This window comes from Pungitius pungitius, chromosome 1 (assembly GCF_949316345.1).
Source record: "Pungitius pungitius chromosome 1, fPunPun2.1, whole genome shotgun sequence".
NCBI lineage: Eukaryota > Metazoa > Chordata > Actinopteri > Perciformes > Gasterosteidae > Pungitius > Pungitius pungitius.
Window position 1 is genome coordinate 29,045,878 of NC_084900.1, and position 23,915 is coordinate 29,069,792.

Below are 23,915 nucleotides of genomic sequence, written 5' to 3' on the forward strand. Positions count from 1 at the left end.
AACAGAGCTTTGTTAGCAGCTATTCCTCAATAAAACAAGTGTACTAATACTGCAGGGAGAAAGACTGAGCTGAATTTATAATAACTATACAATCTGGCTGGTAGCATTGAGGAGGGGGACACACGTCCATTTCCAATCTGGTGCATCCAATCACAACATTGACTACTGTAACCGAAGCCTCAACTCATACATGTGGCATTCATTTATTGTAACCCGGGACAATCTTTCGTCTTCTTTCTTTAATTCAGGTGAAGATCAGGTTAAGTGAGTTAGAAAATATTGCAAATAATGCCGTTAAAGGCGACGCCTTTCAGTGTGGAAGATGAGCTCCTGCTGCTTGTTCTTTTGGTGATATACATAATATTCTACACATCTTAGTGGTTTCTCTCTGTCCCCCTTTACTGTCGCAGAGAGCCGAACCCACAGAGCAGCAGTGTTATCTTTCTGTTCACAGTCCACTGCTATTTCTGTGGCCTCTGCCTCTGGGAGGGCTACACACACACACACACACACACACACACACACACATATGGATATGTATTTGTTTGTGTGTCCTCTTAGAGGGAAAACACGCAACGATGAGATGAACACAGAAGTCCCGAAAGACCCCTGCTGAGTGGAGAGAAGAGACAAAATGATGGTGGAAAACTGCCAAACTGCAGCAGAAAAAAGAAAAATGTAACTGTTGGTTTGTCACTTTCAAAACATCGCCCCACAAACCATCGTATAAAATCGCGTTGTTTTTACATCCCGTAGCCCGGAAGAGGTGAGACGTTTAGAGGCAGTCGTTCATACCTTAAAGGACCATATGAGGAAGGTTGGCTTACACAGGCCCAGCTGCTGCTGGATGACTCACAGGACAGTGCTTCCCCATGGGGGGGACTCCTCTCTCGTTCTGTCCTTCTGTACGCTCGCTCCCTCTGTCTCTCCTTGCTAAGCTGTCTCCCTCCTCTGTGCTCTTCCTAATCTCCTTCACTCCTCATTCCAGCCCCGTCTCTATCCTCTCTCCAGCTGCCAGCTTTTTCTCCTCCTCCGGTAACCCACTCTCTCTATTTTTTAATGTCACAACTCGTCTAGCTCCCCATCAGCATCCCCTTCCCCCTCCTTCACCCTCCCCTCACTTTCGTAGATTCTCTTTTACTCGCATCCTCGTCGCCTTCCCCTGAAGCCACACAGATTACAGTCCTACTAAAGAGGTAATCTGAGGTGTGGCGTGAAAGGCCTGCGGATGCTGCAGAGAAAGGGGCCGATAGAGCAGCTGTCAGTGTAGGAAGTATTATCTGAGCACTACTTGAAGGTACCACCTACTTTGTTTGAAATCTCCCACGTCTTCTTTTATTGCTTGTCAGGGATTGTGAAACTGGGCATTGTGTGCACTTTTCAGCCTTGTGCTGAATGGGACGCATCAACCAGGGAAGGGTTTTCACCGCTGGGACGCTTTATGGCTGCAGGCAGCATCAGCACTTTAGAAATGTTTGGCCATTTGGTTCGTGTGAGATTGAGTTAGTGGGGAAGACTTACAGCTCAGTAGTGGCGTAAGGAGGGCACTAAGAGCTAATGAAAGTAAAAGATTTCTCCATCGGCCCTCGAACACATCTTGTTTGACCAACACTTTAAATAGTCATGTTTAATCAGAATTAATCATTTCTACACCTCTCATTTGAAATGTCCAAAATAACCCATTTTCACTGAACCGGATCCTATATGAAATACTTTTAATTATTAGTGCAAATGGGAAGCCATGATTTCTAACATCAAAATGTCTTTTATTTATGACGAGTCATAATACATCTCGTATAACAATTATTTTCATCATCAATTCATCTGAAGATGGTTTTTCTTGTATTGTTTTGGTCAACTTAATTGTCAACAACAGTCCAATAAGCCAGAAATATGCATTTTTCTATCTCGGAATAATAATATTTTCTTTTCACTTTATTTTTTATTTTCATGGGGAACAGGCTGTTCCAGGCTGAAGCAAACAGTAAACAGGGCTCACTCTGTCATGATAACTAGCAGTGTGATGCTGTACGTATTCAGCCCTTCTCAATTCTTTATTTGCCGATGTTAATAATGTGTCTTGTCACTGCGTTAGAGCTTTAATGTGAGATTTTTTTCCTTTCATGCGGAAGACGTGGTATTACTATTCCAAACCAAATATCACCATTCTGTCCCTTAATTTGCTTTACTATGTCGAAGGAACAGGTACAAGAAATATTATCACATGTTTTAGTTTATTTTTGCCACCATTATTTTTTCACATGACCTATTCCCCCAGCTGACAGATCTCCATTGGGTATTGAGTGGTGGCGAGGAACCACCTACCGCTCCACTCGGGCCGCCTTACAAAGCACTGAAAATGTGCTCGTTCTTGCAGGATGAGTGAGGTGATGAATGCATTTGTGCTGCTGAGGGAGTGCAGCCCCTAGGTGAGTAGAGTTCATTTTGAACAGAAAGAGTAGAAAGGATACGACGGACAGTTGTGCCGTGCAGTTAATGGATGCTGTGAGGAGTAAAAGATGTGACGAAGCCTTCATACTATTTTTTTTTTTTTAAAAGCTCTTTGTTTTCACCTGGCCTGAGTTGTACAAATTGGTGGAGGTTGTGAAAGCTTAATGGCTTAAATGGCAAACTGTATCTTTGAGGTACGTTTAGTGTGTTAACATGGCTGATGGTAGAACCACCAGTCAACAGTAAAATGCGTTATTACCAATTGTTTTGAGAAATAAAATTCTTACCGAGAGTTGAAAGAGGAAAGTGGGGTTAATTTATATTGAAACTGGTTTTTCATATTTAACTTGGCTGATAAATGTTGCCTGCCAGAGCTCCAGAGTGATCGGTGCAATTAGATCTTGGCATGAGTGTTTTGCTCGTTATACATGTGGAACGTTACATATAAGGTATAATTCTATGTCATTAGCTGTTGATTTTCTCCCTAGCTGCCAGTCAGCGGTTATTGTTTAGGCAGTAAGTGGGTGGGCGAGGGAGGTGTTGGATCTATCTTAGGATGGTAATTTATGGCTCCAGCTGCTGTCTCCTTCTCCCCAGGTGGAGAACTTGATGCGTCAGCACTGCATCTCATTTAGGGGGGGAAGAAAGAACACAATTCTAAGGGATCACATTCTGCATGAGGAACACCGCTGGCTGCTGATTGGACACCAGGCCCTCAGTTCGATAGATGCATAGATACAAACCAACCATCTTCTTGATTGTCGAAAATCTGCAGTAAAAACCTTTTAATTGTATTGTAAAATAATAAAAGAAATGTAAATAGCTGAGAATGTTTCATATGAACTAGTAAATTATTTTGATCATCTTGGCTACACTATTACAGGGGCATACTGCACACGGTCTGATTTTCAATTATATTCTCTTTTTCAAGCAAAGAAGGTTGCGGCAACCCCCCATTCAACCTACAATTGTGCATCATAAGTTCAACCTTTGATACGAGTGCAATGCTAAATCTTTAGGGTATGCACTAAAGTTAAGAACCAAATGTTCAAATTAAAGCGTAAAAATAAATATACATCTCATTGAAAAAAGATTAGAGTCTGCCAAAGTTGTCAATATTTTATTAATCAGTTAAGGCAATCCATTACAAAGAATTTCACAAAACACAGTATGACAACCATATCATGTCCAACACCTGGTTTGGAAATTGTTCAGCATGCAATTCAGAGAGCAAACGAGGTATGTAAACAACCCGGGGTAAAACAGGAGAAGTGGTGAGAATGTGTCTCATAGGAACAGAAAGGAAAGAATCCAGAGGTGCAACATGCGAGGTGGCTAAAATCTCTTAATTACCCCCCAAATAACAAACGTAGCACATGGCGGATGCACTAATCAAATGAAATGAAGGTACACTACCAAACCTCCAAGCATTTTGCCACAAACATGCACATTGTCTAGAGAGGCCAAGTTCAACAACTGAACACATTTTGGCACTGAATATTGTTATATGGGTCTTATGTACATAATTAGATTTTAGCCTCAGAGAAAACTCTAATGGAGATGATCAAAGCCATTCCCATCAAGAAAAAATAGTTAGATATATTCTCGGAAAAAAAAATATATTTCATAATAACTTAATGTTTCATAATTGCATAAGTGTAATTGCTGTGCTCATTTTTATTAATTATGTGTTCACTACTGAGGGTTGAAGATTATGGTATCTGCTCAGAGGAAATCTCAGAGAAAAGCATGTAGCTTTCCATCATGTTAGTAGGCCGGCCCCAAAAAAGCGCCATTTCTTGTCTTGTTTAAATGAAGCATGTGTGAGAAGTGCACATAACTTTTGACCCCAACCTCCTGTTCACACTCATAGCGAATAAGCTGCATGCTGATGCTATACACATGCCTGCTAAATAACCTAGCCAAATTGTCTTTCAGTAATTGTAAAGATGTGTCAATATATCAGAGTGTGAGTAAGTCATTATAATTTCAATATATAGATATTTCATAACAATTGTAATCAATGCGTATATATTATTTCCTTTTTGGATTGAATGGCTTTTGTAGAGGTATTCTGGTATTAAGTAGTGTTATGTGATAAAACTTAATGGCCTTATTTAATTTCTGGTGAACGCGTGGATTTGGCAGCAGATTAAACGTTGCTTTGTCATCTGAGGAATGAATGTCAACACAAATTAAAAATTAAAAAAGGGAGAAGAATAACGCCAAATACGGATCTGGGTCTCTGGCAGTTCACTGATTCTGGAGTTTCTGCAATACCATTAAATCATACCTATCTAATAGCACTAAAGCCATGGCAGTCAAAGAACATTATGCAGTAACAAAGATTGTAAAACCACAGGAATTGCAGTAGCACAAAACAAATTATAACAAAGAAAAATCATTTGCGAATGTTAGTTTAGACTGTGTCATTCAATGAAACATCCTTTAAGTGCAGAATGAGAGTGAATAATGTACAGCGGATTCAAAATTAAACTAATTTTTAAATGAATGTTTGCTGTTAATCCTGCAGCCACAATTGAGTTGTAAACAAGTCATGACTTTGAATATTGTACAAGGCTCAGCGACACTGTTAATTCTCATTTTTTCAAGACAATTAGTGAAGAGCTGCAAGTATAAAAAGTCCTCTAATCTTGCAACAGTTGTATTGTCACCAACATTTTCTGTGTGTACACCTTGAACATGAGATCTGCTGCTGCTGGCAGAGAAACACCTGGGTAATTTGGATATGTTTCCATACAATAGGCACATTTGGATCGAGATATTGAGTGACGGATGCTTATGGAAATATTGGCCATCTTGGCCACAGTGGCGTTAACTGACTTGTGTACACAGTAGCAAAGAAAACATGTGGAAAACCAACATGAACATATGGGCAGCTGTCTTGAAAACAAAATTGTGATGTTGTGTTCATTGTGATGTTGCGCATTCTTATCCTCATCCTCAATGAGTAGTTCAAAAATGAATTTGTAGGTTGTAGAGAAAATTTCCAGACAATAAACTGTACACGCAAACAAATATAATGGAAAGAAACACAAACAGCAGGATGACAAACGAGACATGGCAGCATGACTAATAATTTACCTCTCTGCAAACAAACAAGTCTGTGCTTTGAATTATTCATCTATTTTTCTGTAAACATGCTGTTTTTGTGATACTATAGGTTCATTTTAATATACCAGAATAGTCATCTTTCTAAACATTATTTGACTTTCATTCTGTTTAAAATAATGCATGGCGTTAAAGCTGCGCTGAAAGCATTGGGTCCTTTCCATTAGTTTTTATTGTGCCATCAGAATAATCTCTTTTTTTTACAACCTTTGTGCTTTTTGATATGCCAGTAATCAGTGCATTCTGTTTCTATAAATACTAGAACTAGGTAAAAGACATGGGGCTCAAACATCAGTATGGCAACAGCTCACAGCAGGACCTCTACATAACTGCTTGCAATTAAATGATCTATCAGTGAAAACAATATATAAACTGCAGATTAGGCTTCATCGCATGCGGTTATATTCCAGAACGTAACAAAGTAGAAATGGGAATTTCTTTTAATACAGTCATAAAACATAAGATGGAAAACTACAGTGAGAAAGGACTTTAATCTGATCCCCCACCATTTAAAAATAATAAATGATTTCTGCAAAAATAGGTAAATTCATTAGTATACATATGATTTCCTACTTCACCGAACACCGATTCCAAAAGGTATCACAAACATGATACACACTGTAACATTCTAATATATGTATGCCTCCAAACAGGCTCTCCCTATGAGTTTACTTGCTATCCAATACATCACCACTTCAACACAACTTAAACCCTCCTTCCGCCCCATCCTCCCCTCAGCCTCCTCATCCTCCAGCACTCGGAAAAGAAAAATACTTCCTGATCATCAGCAGGTTCAACAAAAGCCGTCATACCACTCCAAGACAATATGGAGTCCCATCACCTAATTTTTCCGAAAATGAATATTCATGAACGGGCCTTGAAAGCTTCTCCCAAAGGATGGTTGTGAAGTCCGGTCCCTTCGACCACGATGCTGCCCTACCTCAACGCCCATGGCTATTGGCGCTCAAACGAGATTGGTCTGGAGTTGTTCTCCAGGCGAGTGAGCCGGGGGGACGGGGTTAGGTTTGATGCCTCGGCTCTTCATGGAGGAGATGAGCTGCTCCGGGATCTCTGCCAGTACGTCCTTCGCCAGGCGCGCCATGCTCAGCACGTGGTTGCCTGTGCGATCCATGTAGTCTCTGAACGGGACAAACTGTAAGAAATGTGGGACTTTATTAAAATGCAATTCCAACATGCTTAAGGTCCGTACTTTCCCAGTGAGATGTTACAGGGACAACCCTTCTATGGTGTATTGGTCCTCAACAGAACCTTTGCCGAGGCTCTATCCAGAACGGTCCTCTTCTGGTTATGACAAGAACCCAGAACCATTTCATATTGCAAACGTTTCATCTAGAACCCTGAAGGGCCAGTGCAGATGTGCAGTACTGATGATGATCATGATGAATGAAACCTGTGATCCAACTCCCGCAAGTAACTCCAAATGGTGTAAACACAGTATTAGCAAAGGGTTTGGGAAGACCCCCCCGTCTTACCTGATGCTGGTACGAGACAGAAGTCCAGAAATTAATTCAAATCTCGAGAGTTCGCTCTCTTTCAAGCGAGAATGTATGAAGATAATTTTGCTGATTTGTGATGATGAATTCAGGAAAAGTTTACATATCTTACTGTGGTTCTCACCTAAAGGACAAAGGGTCACCAAAGCACTGTGGTTGATCCTCTAAGAATGAAGATCACGCACAGTTAATTCATTTGAGCATGAGCAATAAATGTATTCAAAATCCATTCAGCTGATATCTTTTGTGTGGAAAGAAACCTCTTGGAGTGGGTTCATCCTAATGGAATTTTTTATTCTTATACTGAAAGTTAAAACGAATCCGAACAAACACTTGCATACAGACAATGTGGCTTTGTAATACAACAATAACCAAGATCACTGTCTGTATGAATGGGCCCTAATGGAAAAAAACCCTTTTTCCACCAATGTGCCTTTGAAAATAATAGACAGATAGACAAAACATTAGAGGTCTCACCTGAACAATATCTCTCTCAGCCATCTTCCCCCGGGAGGAAATCCGGATGTCATCACCATCCAGCTCAACCATGGCTACAGGGAAAATGTATTGAAATATTCCCACATGAAAATATGGATGTTCACAGTAGTAGTTTGGGGCAAACCTACAAAGTCAATTTGACTAAGACCAACCATTTCTGATGCAAAGGCTTGGTTTTTATTGTGCATTTCTATAGACGTGCACCATAAAAAAACACTTTTCACTGTTCTTACCATCAAACTCGGCTTGGCCAACTCCAACAATGATGATAGACATGGGGAGTTTAGCTGCCTGCCATGAACAAGAAGAACAAACAGTCAATCTGGGTTACATTTACAATACACGTCTCACTCTGCAAAGTCCGTATCAGCCTGCACTAGTCTACAGGGAACATAAACAATAATGGAGACAAAAGACAAAATAAACACATTAATAAATAGCATTTTCTTGACTCTGATTCACATGATGATGCCTAGTTTGGATGATCGTGGGACTGAGAAAAATCTGAATACAATAAGCAACCCCACGGTTGGTAGAACATCCAGCAAATAATCATCTTTCAGCTTTCACATATTTTGCAGACCACTTTTACAATGTGTAATATCCTAGTGAATAATGTCACACGTTGTTCTTTACACGTCACTATAAATACAAAAAAACATAAAGAAAAATAATGAACAGTACATACGGACATTGAAAAAAGTAAAAAGCTTTATTCAGAAATGATCATCCTACACACTTAGTAAGTGTAAAATAATCATTACATAAAGAAATGTGTCACCACTGCTATGTCCTATTTACACCAACCTGAGCCACACATTCACCTAAATACTAAACATTTCAGGTTGGTGGTGTACAGGTTTCTCCACGGCATGATGAATCCAAACCATAGTCCAGATGTGGAGAGTGAAAGCTCTGTTGTGAATGAATGATGTATGCTTGTGGTGGAATCACATTCAAAGGGGTAAAAGTAGGTCAGCTTTCCTGGACAAATCTCCTGAGGGGAGATGCCCTGTCACAGAAGAGACTTTACGGACCGAAGAGGACCATCCTCTACATGTTCTCTATCATTATTATCCCACCATCTCCTCTGCCATTTCATCTTCCTCTTCACCTGGCTCATTTATTTATTTTTTTGACCTATTGCTCTGACATTAATCACATGAATTCTGTTTGCTTCTTTCCAGCAGCTGGAGACCACACACGCACAGACCTATAAATGCCAGATTGGATGCTGTATCAAGGACTGAATTATTCAGTCTACACCATTTGTTACTTTGCTTGTACTGTAAAGTCACTCAGGGGATATGGACCAGTCAGGATGTGTGGACACATTCTCCTCTCACAACAAACATACAGACACTACTGGTGGGGGCTATTAGACTTTTCTTGTTGCATTGGTGACGTATGGTTAAGGGGAGAAGATCGGCACTAGATCACTCAATAGTTTGGAATGTTTTCAGAGCAAACGCTTTAACATCCAAGTTGTTTGTTGCTGTGTCTCACCGTCTCATGCATGATTTGATACAAATTTCCCCAAACTCAAACCGGATAATTCATGTATCTTTGTAATCTCCCGGGCTCTTTGGGTTTGAATAATGTGTTGCTACAAATCAGTGATAAGAACAGTGAGAAAAATCTAAGTTATAGCGGATTTGAGATGGATAGAGTTAATACGCGCCAGCCTGAATTTTTGTAAAATAAGAAATAAAACATGTATAGATATACTGTACAATCAGTAGCAAGCATCTCCTCTTTTTGAAGTGTCCACAGTCCACAGGCAGCCAGACAGGTTTGTTGATTCCTCGTGGACAGATAGACTAACCTAAATAAATGACTGGTTGATTGGTTTAATGGTCGAGACCAGGCAGCAAACTGACAACCAGAGACATAATCCAACACCTGGGCACAAATTAATTTATATTTTAGCGGTGCCATGTCAGAGAAAGACTTTTTCACTTTTTTAAGAAAAAGATCAAAAAGGTGCCCAACAGGTTAGATGAGTAGAAACAAGACAAGTCATTGCAGGCTAAGCTGTGCTGGTTTAGTTTGACCAGCAGTATTTACAACATTACAAGATGATATCGCTATGTACAACCATTAAACATCACTGAAGACAGATCACGGAACAAATAGGAAACCAAAGATGCCGAGATGAGCGTTGCACACAACTCTTTCTTTACGATTCGTCTCTCAGGGGCGAAGGATAAATGCCAAGTGAAGAAAGTCAGTGAATCCTTGTTTTCTGTGGGCAGAAGAAAGGGCAGCCGGGTCCAAACTGAGTTGCGAGGTGGCGGCAGAACACACCGTGTTGGGGCTGAGCATTGCAGAGCAGCAGACAAGATCTTAAAAGGAAGGTGTGGCTGTTCGATTGGTTTGATTAACAGTCGCAAATTCCCTTTAAACCCAGTCTGCTGGGGGTCAAGGCACCGTGATGCTGTGCTTCAGATGGTAGACGGCCTCTGATACAGTGACCCTGTAGACTGAATCAGGCCCCTCAACCTTCTTAGAGTCTCATATAAGAGGAGAAATATTGGACAAACAGAGGATCAGAGCCCAAGGGGGGGGGGGGGGGAAGTGGAGCAGAAAACAAGCCTTAAAGCCTCAAATGCTGGTGTTACTGGCTTATAAACAAGAACAAAAGGGAAGTACCGCAGCAACCTAAATGGACCTGCGATGCCAGTGCAAGAAGAAAGACAGAGACAGAGAGAGGATGGTAAATGTCCTCCAGGCAGTGTTAGAGCAGCACTTACATTCACTATAGCCTCCTTGGTCTGAGCCATGTCTGATATGACGCCATCGGTAATGATGAGCAGAACAAAGTACTGAGATCCGTCCTGCACTGCTGCTGCATACCTGAAATAGATAAATCAGCATCACAGAGTGCTTTAAGACGCTTCCACACAAACCACGTTAGAGTAAAATAAAGTTTAAAACAAATGCACACAACATTTTCATGGATTTACATACAGGTCTGGCATTGGTTTATTGGTTTACCACAGAGAAAGTAAACAATCATGTAAGGAAGTGAAACATATTGCATAGATACTGATGTCTCAGAGGTCTATCCAGACACTCTTATGAAAGCCATCAGAGACAGCACAGGGAGCGTGGCCTAGTTTCAATCGCCCATCGCTGGCTGCTCCATGAATAATTTATTTAACTGTTTATGCAAGTGCTGCAGTCTTATACTTTGAGAGCATTATCGATTGCCTGGCACTCAACTGACAACACTTGATGAGTGTGAGGGGGTAAAACATGACAAATCCTTGTGAGAACCAAGGGCAGGTCAGGGGTCAGCCCTTATGTTAATCTGAGAGCGTGATCAGTGAGACAAACGCCAGGGCAATGACTGGTGACCAGAAGATTAAAAATACCTTTGTCTTCCTCACTCAGCATTCAGCAGGCCACACTCAGAGGAGACATTCTAGCACATTAGCAGAGTAATAACTGTAACGCTAATAATGATGGATGAGAACATGAGAGTATTAAATGAATTATCTTATCGGATGTATTATGGATCAACAAATTTAAGAGCACTGTCTGCATCGGCAGGACGATCCGTTTCTGGTGCTGTAAATCATCACTTTAGTCTTATCATCCTTTGGTTACTGAATTACCTTTTTTCACTTGTTCTTTGCAGTCGAGACACTGTAACAGCTTTGTGAATAATCCCACGTACTTGAGTATTGTGGTGACCTTTAGGCTAACAGCGATCATGGAAAAGTAAAATGATTTAGTCTCTGATCGATTTCAACCAAGATTTGAATGCCCTAAAATTACTTTATTATTATATACATTTTCCTCAACCTTTTTAAATTTAAGCTTTGTTGTCTGTCTATATGTACAAATGAATATAATTAAATATTTCCAACTCATATGAATATTAGCACATTTATGATTATTTAAAGCCTCATGGTAACTGTTAACAGATCAGAAATGCAGGTAAATGTGGAAAGTAAAATCTAAAATTCAAGAACATGACCGCGGTGCACAAACTTGAGAAAGTGTTTTTCCATCAATATTCAGGTACAAGCCGACTTATGAGTCATCATTACTGAGACCTAAATCCCAGTTTCAGTCTGGAAGTCTAGTGTTAAAACACTGGTTGGGGGTAAAACAGAGTTTACCTCTGACTTTTTTATAATTTCACTATTGTTTGTATCTCGAGAAAGATTATATTTAACAAACCCTGAAAAGCAATGTAGCTCCTGCACTCGAAAACATCTGGTCCTGATTTTGCCTGATTAACATTTATATTCAGCTCAGTTCGGCAGTTTATTTTCCCTTCACCTGCTCTGCTCAGTTGATGGAGAAACCATCACTCGCTGTCTTAATACCTCGGCGAGGTGTGACGGCGAGTCTACCCGCTGAGGATTATTTACCGATTGACTTTCAAAGAAAGGACAACTGTGCTCTGTGACGTTCAGCAGCTCAGCTATTTGTTCTGGTACCTGGCCACATGATTAACGACGGGAGAAAAGTTGGTTGGTCCATAGAGCTGAACCGTTTTAAGGCTTTGATGGTAAGCTTCGAGAATCCCCTCCATCCCGTTACAGAACGGGTTCTCAACGTTGCCGTTCTGGGAAAAACAAAAACATGAACAGTCGTCTGAATGGAATCCAACAGGACTTGAAATAACAATTGCATTTTTGATTAATATGAACAACTCTTATTTTTGATGTGATATCTATGATAAAATAAAACTACATTCTTAAGTTGAGGACTTTGGTTAGTTGCCCTTGTAAGGTCTTTCCAGAGCTTATATACAGATGCATCTTGTCAAGAAATAGTCAAAATATATAAAATATCCAACAGTTATACAGCTGCAGGTTGTGTTTTAAGCTGTGATGACAGGCTGTGCAGGTTCATCGGACTTGCATCTTAACCCGCAGAGGTCCTTGTACTTGTGCAGTGGGGTTGAATGACAATTGTAAAACAGCCGGTGCCGCCAGAGATCTCCTTGTCAAACTGTTCTTCAACAGCTACAAGGCACATTTCTGACTTAATATTTCACCCAGGAATCATACTTTACTTTTAAGCACTCTAAGACCAGAGCACGAATGAATGAGACCTCAATCATATAGTGGGATGAATCTCAATTTGCACATTTTAATAGAAACGTGGAATGATGCAGACGTCAGGCGGTAGCCAGACTCCTCATTAGGCCGCACATGCAGCAGCCAGAGCACATTAGCTGGCAGATAGAAGCCAAATTGATTCAAGAAGATTCTTCAGCTTTCTCGTGGAACCTCATTTGCATTATAAAAGGTAAATTAAATTATCTCTGAATTATTTATATCAGAGGCGTAGCAGCAGCCATCTCACAATGCACACATCCATTTTGCACTAAAACAGAAATCCATACATGCTGGAGAGAGAGAGCATAAAATCCCAAATGATGGCCCACACTCAAAGATAAGCTCAACTAACATTGAGTCTGGTTAACTTTGTCTACATTTCACAGTGTGCAGTCCAACCAGAGTGTCTGAATTAACCCCCTAATTTACTCACCAGGGGGAACTCATGGGAAACCCTCCCATCAGGGGGCAGCTTAGCACCGAATCCCAGGGCAGGGAACATCTTATCACTGTCATAGTCCTGGATGATCTCTCCCACGGCCTTTAGGGCCATGGCATAGGCATTCATCTGGTACGGGTTCATGTAGTGCAGTGAAGTGGATTGTGACGGATTTCCTACCAAGACAAGAGAAGTCAGTGATGCAAACCTTTAGACTGAGGCTCAACTGACATCTGCAAGCCGAGCGACATGAGACAAAATTGGATTTTCGGAATTTTGTATTTGCAACACAGACCTTCCATGTTTATATTTTTTCCCGTTTGTGATTTGCAGTATCACTTATTTGGGATTAGTTTCCAGGACTATACCTTTTAGATGTACATGAGCCAGTGACACTCAAAATATGACCGTTCTGTTAAAGCAGAAAAAGCCTTCAGAAAGCTTTTATGGAAATGTTTGAATGTATACAGGAATTACAGATTGATCATTTGCAAAGATAACACACTTTAAAAAAAAGACAAGCAGGAAACTCCAGCCCCTTCTTTGATTCAAGCCAAATTCACCTGTCATAGGTGAGACGACACATGGAAGCACAACAGGGCGACGCTGGTGAAAACACTCACCGTTTGATGCGGTGAAATCAATGGCCACTGTGAAGTGAATCTGAGTCCTGAAACAGATGAATAGGGAAAGGGTGTTGTTAACAAAAGAGAGGGAGGTTTAATCAGGCTCTCCCTGGCTTCTCTGTGCTCGACGCACCTGAAAGAGGGATCACAAAACATAATCAAATGCACCTTTGACGTCTGGGCAAAATAGGATGGATTCCGGGTTTTTGTTATTCTATTTCATGAAACATTGAGCGCATACATGTGCACATGCTTAATCTGCATATAATGCACAGCCCTGCTCTCGAAATAACGCACGTATTCAAAGGTTTAGCAGCATATCAGTAAAATCACGAACACATCCAATAAAACAACTGCACAAAACATATTAATCCCAATTTCATACTAGTGTTGGTCATTTTTTTACCCTCCGTTTAAGATATTTAAGATATTGAACATTCCACAACCTTGTACAATGTGTAAGTCTAAAGTTGAACTGCTCGTCCTTTGTAGTGACATCATAATCCTCAGTGCCATTGTAATCACACATTTGTCTTGGCTCCACCTGTTTGCTGCCATTGTAAAATTTGAGGTCTGCATCAATCTGCAAACGGCAGCCTCCCATAATGTCAAATAACTACTAGAAATATTTTATTCATGAAGCCTCGATGACAGACAAGACCTTGAAAAGACACTAAACAGTCACTTCTGGATTCATACGTGAGACAAAAGAAGAGAGAGCCAGTAGGGGGGTTAGATCAGAGCGCGTGCCCTTTTGTTATGATTAACACTGATTTCTTTTCCCGGCTTTGATTCCATGGAGAAACAAGTGCGATATCAGAGATAATGGCGGCTTCCTTCCGGCCCGGCCCATTAATCAGCATTGAGTCGGACCACTCAGCTGACAAAGGGGAGTTGCATTCTGCCTCAATTGAATGCCTGCAGATTGCTATGGTCGGTTTGGGAAGTTTAGCAAGTAGAGCAAAGTAGTGAGTTAGTGTTAGGCACACAGGAAAGGGTCAAACGAAGCACTACGTGGAAATTCATCCTCAGTCAGAGGCTGGTAAACTCTGCTATGTGGGGGGAACCCACAACATCACCCTATACTTTATCTAAACGTTTTTAAGGAAAAGCAATCTGAAAACCCATTTGCAATGCACATCCCGCATTAGTAAATTACGAACTACTTATAATAAAATATAGCAAATTAAATAGACACACAGTACAACAAGCCAATACATTCCAAAATGTACTAAACAAAAAATATAAAACACAATATAATACAATTTTATAATACATAAGTATTTCTTATTTCTAAATTATTAGTCAACTAATCCACAACCACTGACAAAATAACAACAATTAACATTACATCAATCTTCTGTTATTAGAAAAAATCAGAAAATATCAATGCACTGGTCCTGAGTTTGGGTTCTTAAAATGATGTGAATCGATTTCTACACATTATCTCAAGCATCAACAAGACCACCAGTCTCTTCCTAAAAGATGTCAAGCCCCCATAGAGGGCTAGTGTTGGAGTCAGGGTTGTTACGATCCTGAAAAGCATCTATCTATCAGTATTGATCTGCTGTCTGGGACTTCCTGCAGGAAGAGTTACATCTCACATCCAAATGGGTCTGTGCTCAGTTGAGTGACCTTGGTTTCACCAATTGTTTTTTGTGGGGTCCACTTGTAATGCTCCATACATAGAGTCCAATCATTCCCCATGGGCTTCATTCTGTCCTTTCATATTACCACTAACGAGCTCAGCATCTCCTGTACTCGCAGTGTTTTTGGCATCTAAAATTCAACCACTCGATGCATCACCTTAAATTACTGCGAAGATCTAAAAATAGATACAAACGTATTTACCTTCTGCTTTCAGCTAGACAAACACCATATGGTAGGAGCCTCTGTGATGTGCAATCCCTGCAGCTGCCCTGGGATTTGAACAGAGAAGTTTCTACTGTACATCTACGATCTCATCAGCATGTGCTTTAAATTGCCCTACACAGGCCACGTTAATGAGCAGAACGGCACGGTGCTTTCCCCCTGTAACCACATGCAGGCAGATGAACACAAGGGAGTTGGTTTGGTTTCAGAAGTGTATGTTTGTGAGCATAAAGAAAAGGGATGAGGACGGGGGGTGAGGGGAGGGCCGCAATGAAGACAATATACCTTATTATCTTTGCCTCGTTATGAAATGCAATAGCTTGTATTACTGTGGTATATATATAGATAAACATATATATATACCTGGATCTCTGTAGATCCCTGTATTATTCATGCACTGACCCTACTCAGATGAATGGTTAGTTTCATTCATTGATACCTTACACTGTGTTTCTCTGCAATAAATGTATACAAATAAATATTTTTTTATTTTACTTAACCTGCAACAAAAGCCTGTGGTTCTATTGAAGGTTGCATACAGTCACAGCTGGTTTGTAGCCTGAGAGACAAAACACAGGACAAACAGAGTCCTTTTGCTGCGGGTTAAACGTATTTACCAAGTTGTGAGCACATTTTAGGGAGTCGCATCTTCTCTTTTCTCCTTTTTGACTTTGGTAATACAGGACAGTGAGGCCGCAATGTTCAGAGATTTAAGTAAGAAATAATCCTGAAGCTATAAGGGAAATGCAAGTGGCATTCTGAAGAATTAGTTTGACATGTCCCCCCCAATGGAAACATGTCCTTGGATATTTAAGTTGTGGCAGTAGAAGTGGCATTAAAACAAAGAAGGATAAGAGGCGTCTACTGTGGTAAGACTGCAAATGCAGAAATGTGCCATGAGTTTTTTGTTGCAGCTTTTCCCTGCACAAAACTGTGCCACAGATCAATTTAAATTCAAGTGTTCTGCCCTTGCTTCCCAGTAAACAGCATCAACGATGGAATTATGAACAAAACACAGGCGCACAAAACCTGAATCTCTTAACATGCGTTACTTTCTCCATGTATTTCACCCAAGTGGACACCTCACAAACCACTCAGCATGCAATGAAATATAGAGCGGCAGAAGATTGAAGAATTATTTTTCAATTTCCACAACAAAATAGAACAAAAGGAAAGAAAGTGGCGTACTGCGGTAAAAATACCACTACATTCTCAAACACAAAGCATACCTTAATGAAATAGAAAAAGGAAATACATCACCTTCTCCCATATCAGGACAACAATACATTTTGTGATTCAACTATTGAACCTTAATAGGATCTCCACACAACAGAAACTCCACACGAGCAATTACACGGAAGATCACACTGCAGATTTAATTTAAAAAGAAATATTTCAACATGCAATGAAAAGAATATAAATCTTTCATTAGCCTCTCAGAATCAGAGCAGCATGTGGCTTTTGGACTTTAATTACCTCTGTTTGACTATGTCTCTCTGCCCAAGTTGAACGTTAATGAAAATTTATGAAAAACCAACTCCCTGTGAAACCAGTTAGGGTGCTATTGTGTTTCCCAAAAATAAATTGCTTTTTTTATCCTTTGCTTCAGAAAATCATTGAAAAACGCATGATTTCACTTATCACCTGTTATGAAAGGAGCAGTGAAACCAACATTTATGAAAGAAGGGAAATCCATAGAAGAAATCTGGGTCTTTGACCCAATTTGAAGCCTGAGCCAGGTTTTAGAAGATATTCAGACCTTCTATTCATTTGAATGGTTTGATGAAAAGCAGTCTCTTAAAGCACTACTACGGTCATGCATATTTTGACAGTGTCAATTTAAGACTAGGACATACCAAAGATTTATTAAAGGGAAAAAATAACAATGTTTTCTTCTCCAGAATGACCGTCCCAGTGGGGCAAATCCTATTTTTTCGAATGATCTTTGGAGATTTTTTCAAATCGAAGGGTTGCTGTTATGTGGGAATAGATCAATTTCATTTAACAGAGTAAGCGTCGTTGAGGGTTATTCAAATGAACTTATCTTGATGAATGTTCAGTGAAAAAAGGCTCTTGCCTTTAAGTTTTCCACTTTAATAAACAAAAACAGCAGCTACTTTTCACAAACTGTCTCCAGTTAAACACTGTCTGGTGTTTTATTTTCAATAAATACAGTTAATCTGGATCCCATCATGGATAAGCAGCAAGCTCATTGTTTTGTCCATCCAATACCAGCACTAGTGATCCTTTTTTTCTTCACCAGTCTGCCATACAATCTGCACACTGCAATGAAACCTGTTAAATAATTATATCTAGCTTTTTCTTTCTTGATAAGTCAGGTAATTTATGATTATTGGGATTTAACGTGTTGACATGATGTTTGAAGTTATGTTACAAAGGGAACCTGCACACATTCTGCCTAAAAAAAAGGAATATTGAGAAAGCCACATATTCAGCCATCCAATACTGTCTTTGTATCTAAAATCATATCAACAAATATTTCAACTCACAAAATTCCCTAAAGTCATCTGAATGATGCAGTCACCCTCCAAAACATCATAAAGTCAACACCTCTTTAAAACATTATAACCTTCATGGAGGACAGATTTGTTTTGTGGTTGTTGCATTAAAAGTGTTATACATCTTTAGCAAATAAACTGCATTTAAATCCATCTACATGTGATTATATTCAGCATATTGTATATTTATCTTTACACATTTGCTACCCTTAGCTTGTACTTACTTCGCCACAAGTCATGTATATTTATAACAATTAATTCTGTTCTGCTGGTTCCTACTATGTGGACAGACATACTGTACATATTCATTACAGAGGTCCTGGAGGACCTTTTGATGGACTCTTAATCAATTTCTATGATCTCATTTTACAACCTTGGAGCTCGCTGCTTTGAATCACCGTCATATTTTATTTTATACTTTCTAACTATGAGAACATCAATAAACAAAGGTTCAGATTCATTAACACATAATAAATCAGAGGTCTGAATCATTGAAATTCTAAATTACAATGAGTAATTAACACAATGAATGTAATGTTGCCTTAAATCTCCTGCATGTTGGATGTTGACATCACTCATAAATTACATTGACAGCTCAGTCAAACAAGTTTTAATTGCTCTCTTCTTTCAGAGATAATTTGGCAAAAAAAGAAAGAGGCTCCATCAACAAATAGAACGCAAATGTTAGAGATGGCTGTGACTTAGAGCACAAAGAGACCAGGAGATGAGTAATATTTCTGAATCCCCCGCAGCTGTCATGTTTTATGACGATTTCAAGGAAAATCTCCCTTTGCTTCTCTGTATGAGACTTTTAACACGCAGACGATGACAAATGAAGGCACACAGGCTACAGCAAGTGTTTCCTCAAGAAGGAATATAAGTGAGAGGGAATATTTTCGCAGGGATTTAATTTTTTTATACTTCACATCGCTATACGATAAGCTTTTAATATCTGTCTTGGTATAAAGTACCACTGAACATAATGCTTCTGTCCCCATGCTAGTTCACATTAATTAATGGTGTAATCGTGCTCTCACTTCTGTCTGGAACTGTTTTGTGTGAAGATTAGCATTAACATGACGGGTAAAAAGCTGTTTCAATCTTCAGATTGAGTTTAGAGTTAAATTTTAGTCTAATTTGATGAGTATTCACATTGAAGCTTCTACGGGGAAGTTCAATTTTGTGGAGATTTTACATTTACGTTTATTGTAAAAATAATCAGATACATATAAACATCATCAGAATTAAGTCTCTCAGTAGTTAAACTCATAAGGACCATTACAAGGATTAAAAAAGGTGGAATAAAAGCTATGACGTCAGTGTTTTTATACATTCTTTTTTGACTGTTACTGCTGTTATGATGAGTCGCCTACTTCATTTGGCTATATATTTTTACAATGACAATAAACATCTTAAATGTTATTTTGAATAATTTTCATCTTGCGTTATGTCTTCAGCTTTTCTCTGGAGAACATTCACTTACACAATGTTTACTATTAGACTAGAGAAGGCAAGCCTTCTGTTTAATCACAGAGCAGGTAACCAACAAAAATGAATAAGTTCTGTGTGGTTGAAACAGTTCCATCTTCATTTATTCTTTGGTTTAATTGATTTCATTGGTTGAAATGCTAGAAGAATTAAGGAAATCTTGCTATTTGTGAGGGCATCTGTCAGAGATTTGTGTGGAATTGCTGATGATATCTTTGATAAAGAGATTAAATCCCAGTGCTCACATGTGGGTTGTAGAGAACTTGGATGAGTGTTTATCTGGGTTGGAATATGAAATGATGTTAAGATGCAACCGAGAGATTAAAAAAAACATTAACTGAAATATAAATCTAAGGGCAGTAAGGTGTGATTTAGACTTCCCAACAAATAACCAAATCAAAAGCCAACATGTTTTAAACGAAAGGATGAACACAGTGGTACCTTGAATGCATGTAAGTCTGTGTATGTGTGATCATTTGAGAGCTGGAGAGCCAACGGGACAGATCTGGGACACTCAGCCATCAGTAGTGAAGCAGCAGAACAGTAAAACCAGGGCAGCCACTGATCCACTGAGGAACATCCCCACATGGCTCAGGTTGTCCGTCTTCAATTGAGTTCTCAGTCTCTATATTTTCACATTCATTCATATTCATGGGCAATATTGTTTTGAATATGTACTAAACAGTCACCTTTTGGGGGGGCCCCACTTTACTCACACAAGGAAACCTCCAGGCCACTGAGTAACTGCAGTCAGTAATACCCGCTGAGTGGGTTGGAGAGAGGATGAACCAGGGGAGACCACGGACCGCTCTTAAAACTACTGTGTTACAGATGTCCCACCTTACTTACATGATTAGTCAGAGTGATTTGTGAAAAACATGCTGATGTCCACTGTATTGCTATGAAACTGTTTTAACTTGATAATACCGTTGACCATTTCATCCAAGGAGCCGCATTCTTCCAATTTAATGTGGTAATCAAATAAAGAATAATTCATGAATAACAACATTTCTATTTTAAAAAGGCCTATATTTGTTTAACCGGAGCACCAACATAAGATCTAATCCCTATGCGATGGGGGAGGCGGGACTCTGATGTTTGCAGCGCTATCTTTCTCCTTTAACAGTCCCTCTGCCTCCTGACCCTTCTGTCTGTGAGATGGGGTCTTCACAAAGTCTAAATAACAACAACTACATGAGGATATGTTCCCAAACAATATAATACTTGTTTCTTTTTGGAGAAATGAACGAGCAAAAAAGTAAACAACCGTATATGATAATCAGTTGATAATAGGCCTGCATTATCAGATTGACGTTTTGTATTTTTTAGTTTAACTGGTTATTTCCCAGTCTAGACTGATAAGTTGAAACTGTTTCTTTGTATGTAAGAAGAAAGTAGTGAAAGAAGGTATAGAGTTCATCAAAGCTGCCAGTGGAGCGACAGACGATGTAATAGATTTCAGACTGGAAATCACAAATCATCACACTGGGATGGTCTAATGGCATCTCATGGAATCAATTCCATGATAAAAACATGCGAGTGTTCACATCATGAAGATGTCGAAGTCTGTCAAATGAGGATTAGAATAATTTTCCACGAGAACATAAAATTCATTCAATTTGTGTTTTATTTGATTTAATGTGTTTGGCCAATGTGAAGAGTCTGTTTTATTAAGCGCCACATGACATTCATCAGAGCATGTCAGAGACTCATTTCTTATAACTCCAATAGGACTTGAACATGGCGTGAAGGACTGCCATGTGTTCAATTATCTAGTTCTCTCATTTATAATATGTTTGCTGTTCGCATTGTTTTTCAGAGAGATGTATTATTAATCATGATAAACAAGATAGATGCAATTAAACATCCCCTACATACATTTTTAGGACTAGTAAACCAACTCTGTGTGTTTTTTCCCAAAATTATAATGAATAATTGTTTTTCGTTTTTATGTAACTATACTGATAACCAGATGTATCCTATTTATCTGAGAAGACAATTTTTAGTATGTTTCCATTGTAAACCTTTCTTTAATTTAAATACTGGACCATGATTGGCTGGGTTGCGAAGGCTCGTACGTGTGATTAAAAGTGAGCAGAGAGAAACTTTCCCCTTTTCAGTAGATTCATGTGAAAACCACCCTTTTCATGTCTCAACATTTCACACGCTGAAGCTCAAACATCCAAGTGGATAAACAGCAAGCAAGTTACAATTCGGTGAAGGGAAACTTTCTGTGTGATTGCCCCTGGAGGCTGGCACAAAGGTAACAAATTAAAATATTGTGTACGCACATGAATAGTAACATCATTATCAGACACACATTTGACTCACCCTCCTTTGATGTAATCCAGGAAGGTGTGCTCTGACTCCACATTGCACGACAACAAGGACACCTGTGGGGGAAACAAAAGGTCCAAATACATTACCTCATGCATGGTAATTAAAGACAGCTAAATCTACCAATCTAGACATTAACACTGACCTCCTGGCTAACCACCCAAAAAACGACTTATCCACAGTGAATGATTTTGACGCTCGGGCAGCGTATCCGTATTTCAATCACTGAGAGAACGTCAGTGTGGCCGCGCACTGATGGATGATCAGTGTGATGGAAAACAACCCACAGGTTTTAATTACAGAGGCCTACGGAGAGAGCAGCCAAAGTACTCAAAAGCTCCAGCTCATCTAAAAACATCCATCTTCACTGGGGATGGAACGACAACATTTAACTGAACCGAAATTGCCTTATACAATCTTTTTGGGGGAACTTGGTGAGGAAGGAGGAGCGCCAGGAGCTCACCGTCCCAGAGTTGATGTATCTCTTCTTCTTTATTTTCTTCTTGGCATTCACCACCTGTCAACGAAGGCAGGAGTAGAAAGGAAGGCTGGTGAAAATACAAACTTGCAGAATAATTATTTTTATCCACCCTCAGGCATGTAATAAAAACATTATTCTTTGTCTTTAAGGGTAATGGAGCATAGGGACTGAATCCAATAACTGTAGTAGTTGAGAATGAGATAGCATTGATCATACCCCGGAGCAAGCAAGTGCAGGTAATTCAGGGGGCGTTTTATAAGCAGACTGCGTTGCACATTTTACATGCACATTACCAAGCTTGAGGGTGGTGGGAGACACGTCCGTTCTAACCAAAACCCTGTGATAAATAGTAATAATATGTAACCCAGCGAAACAGAAACAGAGCGGAGAGCAAAAAAAGCCAATTATGAGCGATTGCAGTACCCCTTACTTTAAAAAGCAAAACGTGTAAGATATGGCAAGAATTTAAGTTGGAACCAAGTCAAAACATTATCAACAGAAAGCGAGGAAGTAACAGTGTTCGACGAGAGGCGATCGTTCCTGCAGCGTCCAATCCACAATCAAACAGGAGAGAGAACGTTTGACGATTGGATCCAAAGTGGCAGAAATGAGAAAATAACTTCCTTTTTTTGTTTTGTCCTCCCCACCTCCAGGGGCTCAGAACACTGATCCTCTGTAAGCCGCCAGCTCGAACTCAGCCAACAAAGCAAATCTAACGGTGGGATCTAATCCCGAGAGCCTGGCCTGACCCATCGCCGGATGAGCAAACCTTTTGTTAATGATGTTTCAAACATTAGATGAAGCCCACCGATACTCCCGCGTTGATGTGCGGCTCGTCTGTTTTCAACGTTTTTTACAAGCTCTTTTGGTTTTATAGAAAAGAAAACTGGGTTTGTTTTTGTGCAAGCGTTACTGGGGCAGCTCGCTGAACAGCAGCTCTTATTAATTGTTTTTTCATTAAGTGTGTGTGTGTTAATGAACGGAAGTTATTTCGGGACTGACAAATTTGAAGTTTGACAGCATTTCCATTAAAGAGTTTCAGCAGTTTTGTCAAATTGGGGTATTCTTACCCAGCTGTTAGTTGGTAGTTGCTTTTGACTACGTTTAGTTTCTATTCAATTCTATCCTATTAATGTTACTTTTGGAGCCTTGTAACAGAAACCTGTGCATCAATGAGCCATAGCAGTGTAAATGTGCTTATTCTATGGGTCTGCACACACACATGAAGCACGAGCCCGGAGCAAACAGTGCTGCACAAAGAAGTAAAAGCTATCCCACTGTCCCTCCCTCCTCCGTTCTGCCTCGGTGGTTTCTGATGCTCCTCCTCAACTCTCCCGACACAGACGAGGCTTTCTAGCACCACATTCACCACCGCCAGGCTCACATTATGTCACACAGACATCACCCTCAATTACACCAACCTCTGTAAGCATTAGCCTGCTGTCACCTCAAATCACGTTGGCAGGCACGTATCGGG

General features: G+C 39.8%; 1 protein-coding gene across 2 annotated transcripts in view; it reads right to left on the reverse strand.

Annotated features, from left to right (window-relative positions):
* Positions 1 to 3,555: 3,555 nt before the first annotated feature.
* cpne5a (copine Va) overlaps positions 3,556 to 23,915 on the reverse strand; it is a 53,629-nt gene continuing 33,269 nt past the window's right edge. For both annotated transcript variants that reach the window (XM_062564303.1, XM_062564294.1), the window contains 9 exons: positions 22,421 to 22,474; positions 21,952 to 22,013; positions 13,739 to 13,785; positions 13,110 to 13,291; positions 12,050 to 12,177; positions 10,349 to 10,451; positions 7,829 to 7,886; positions 7,575 to 7,648; positions 3,556 to 6,736 (listed from right to left, as the gene is read on the reverse strand). In XM_062564303.1, the coding sequence (XP_062420287.1) occupies positions 6,548 to 6,736; positions 7,575 to 7,648; positions 7,829 to 7,886; positions 10,349 to 10,451; positions 12,050 to 12,177; positions 13,110 to 13,291; positions 13,739 to 13,785; positions 21,952 to 22,013; positions 22,421 to 22,474 (897 nt within the window). In that variant the 3' untranslated portion in view covers positions 3,556 to 6,547. The remainder of the gene's footprint in view (positions 6,737 to 7,574; positions 7,649 to 7,828; positions 7,887 to 10,348; positions 10,452 to 12,049; positions 12,178 to 13,109; positions 13,292 to 13,738; positions 13,786 to 21,951; positions 22,014 to 22,420; positions 22,475 to 23,915) is intronic.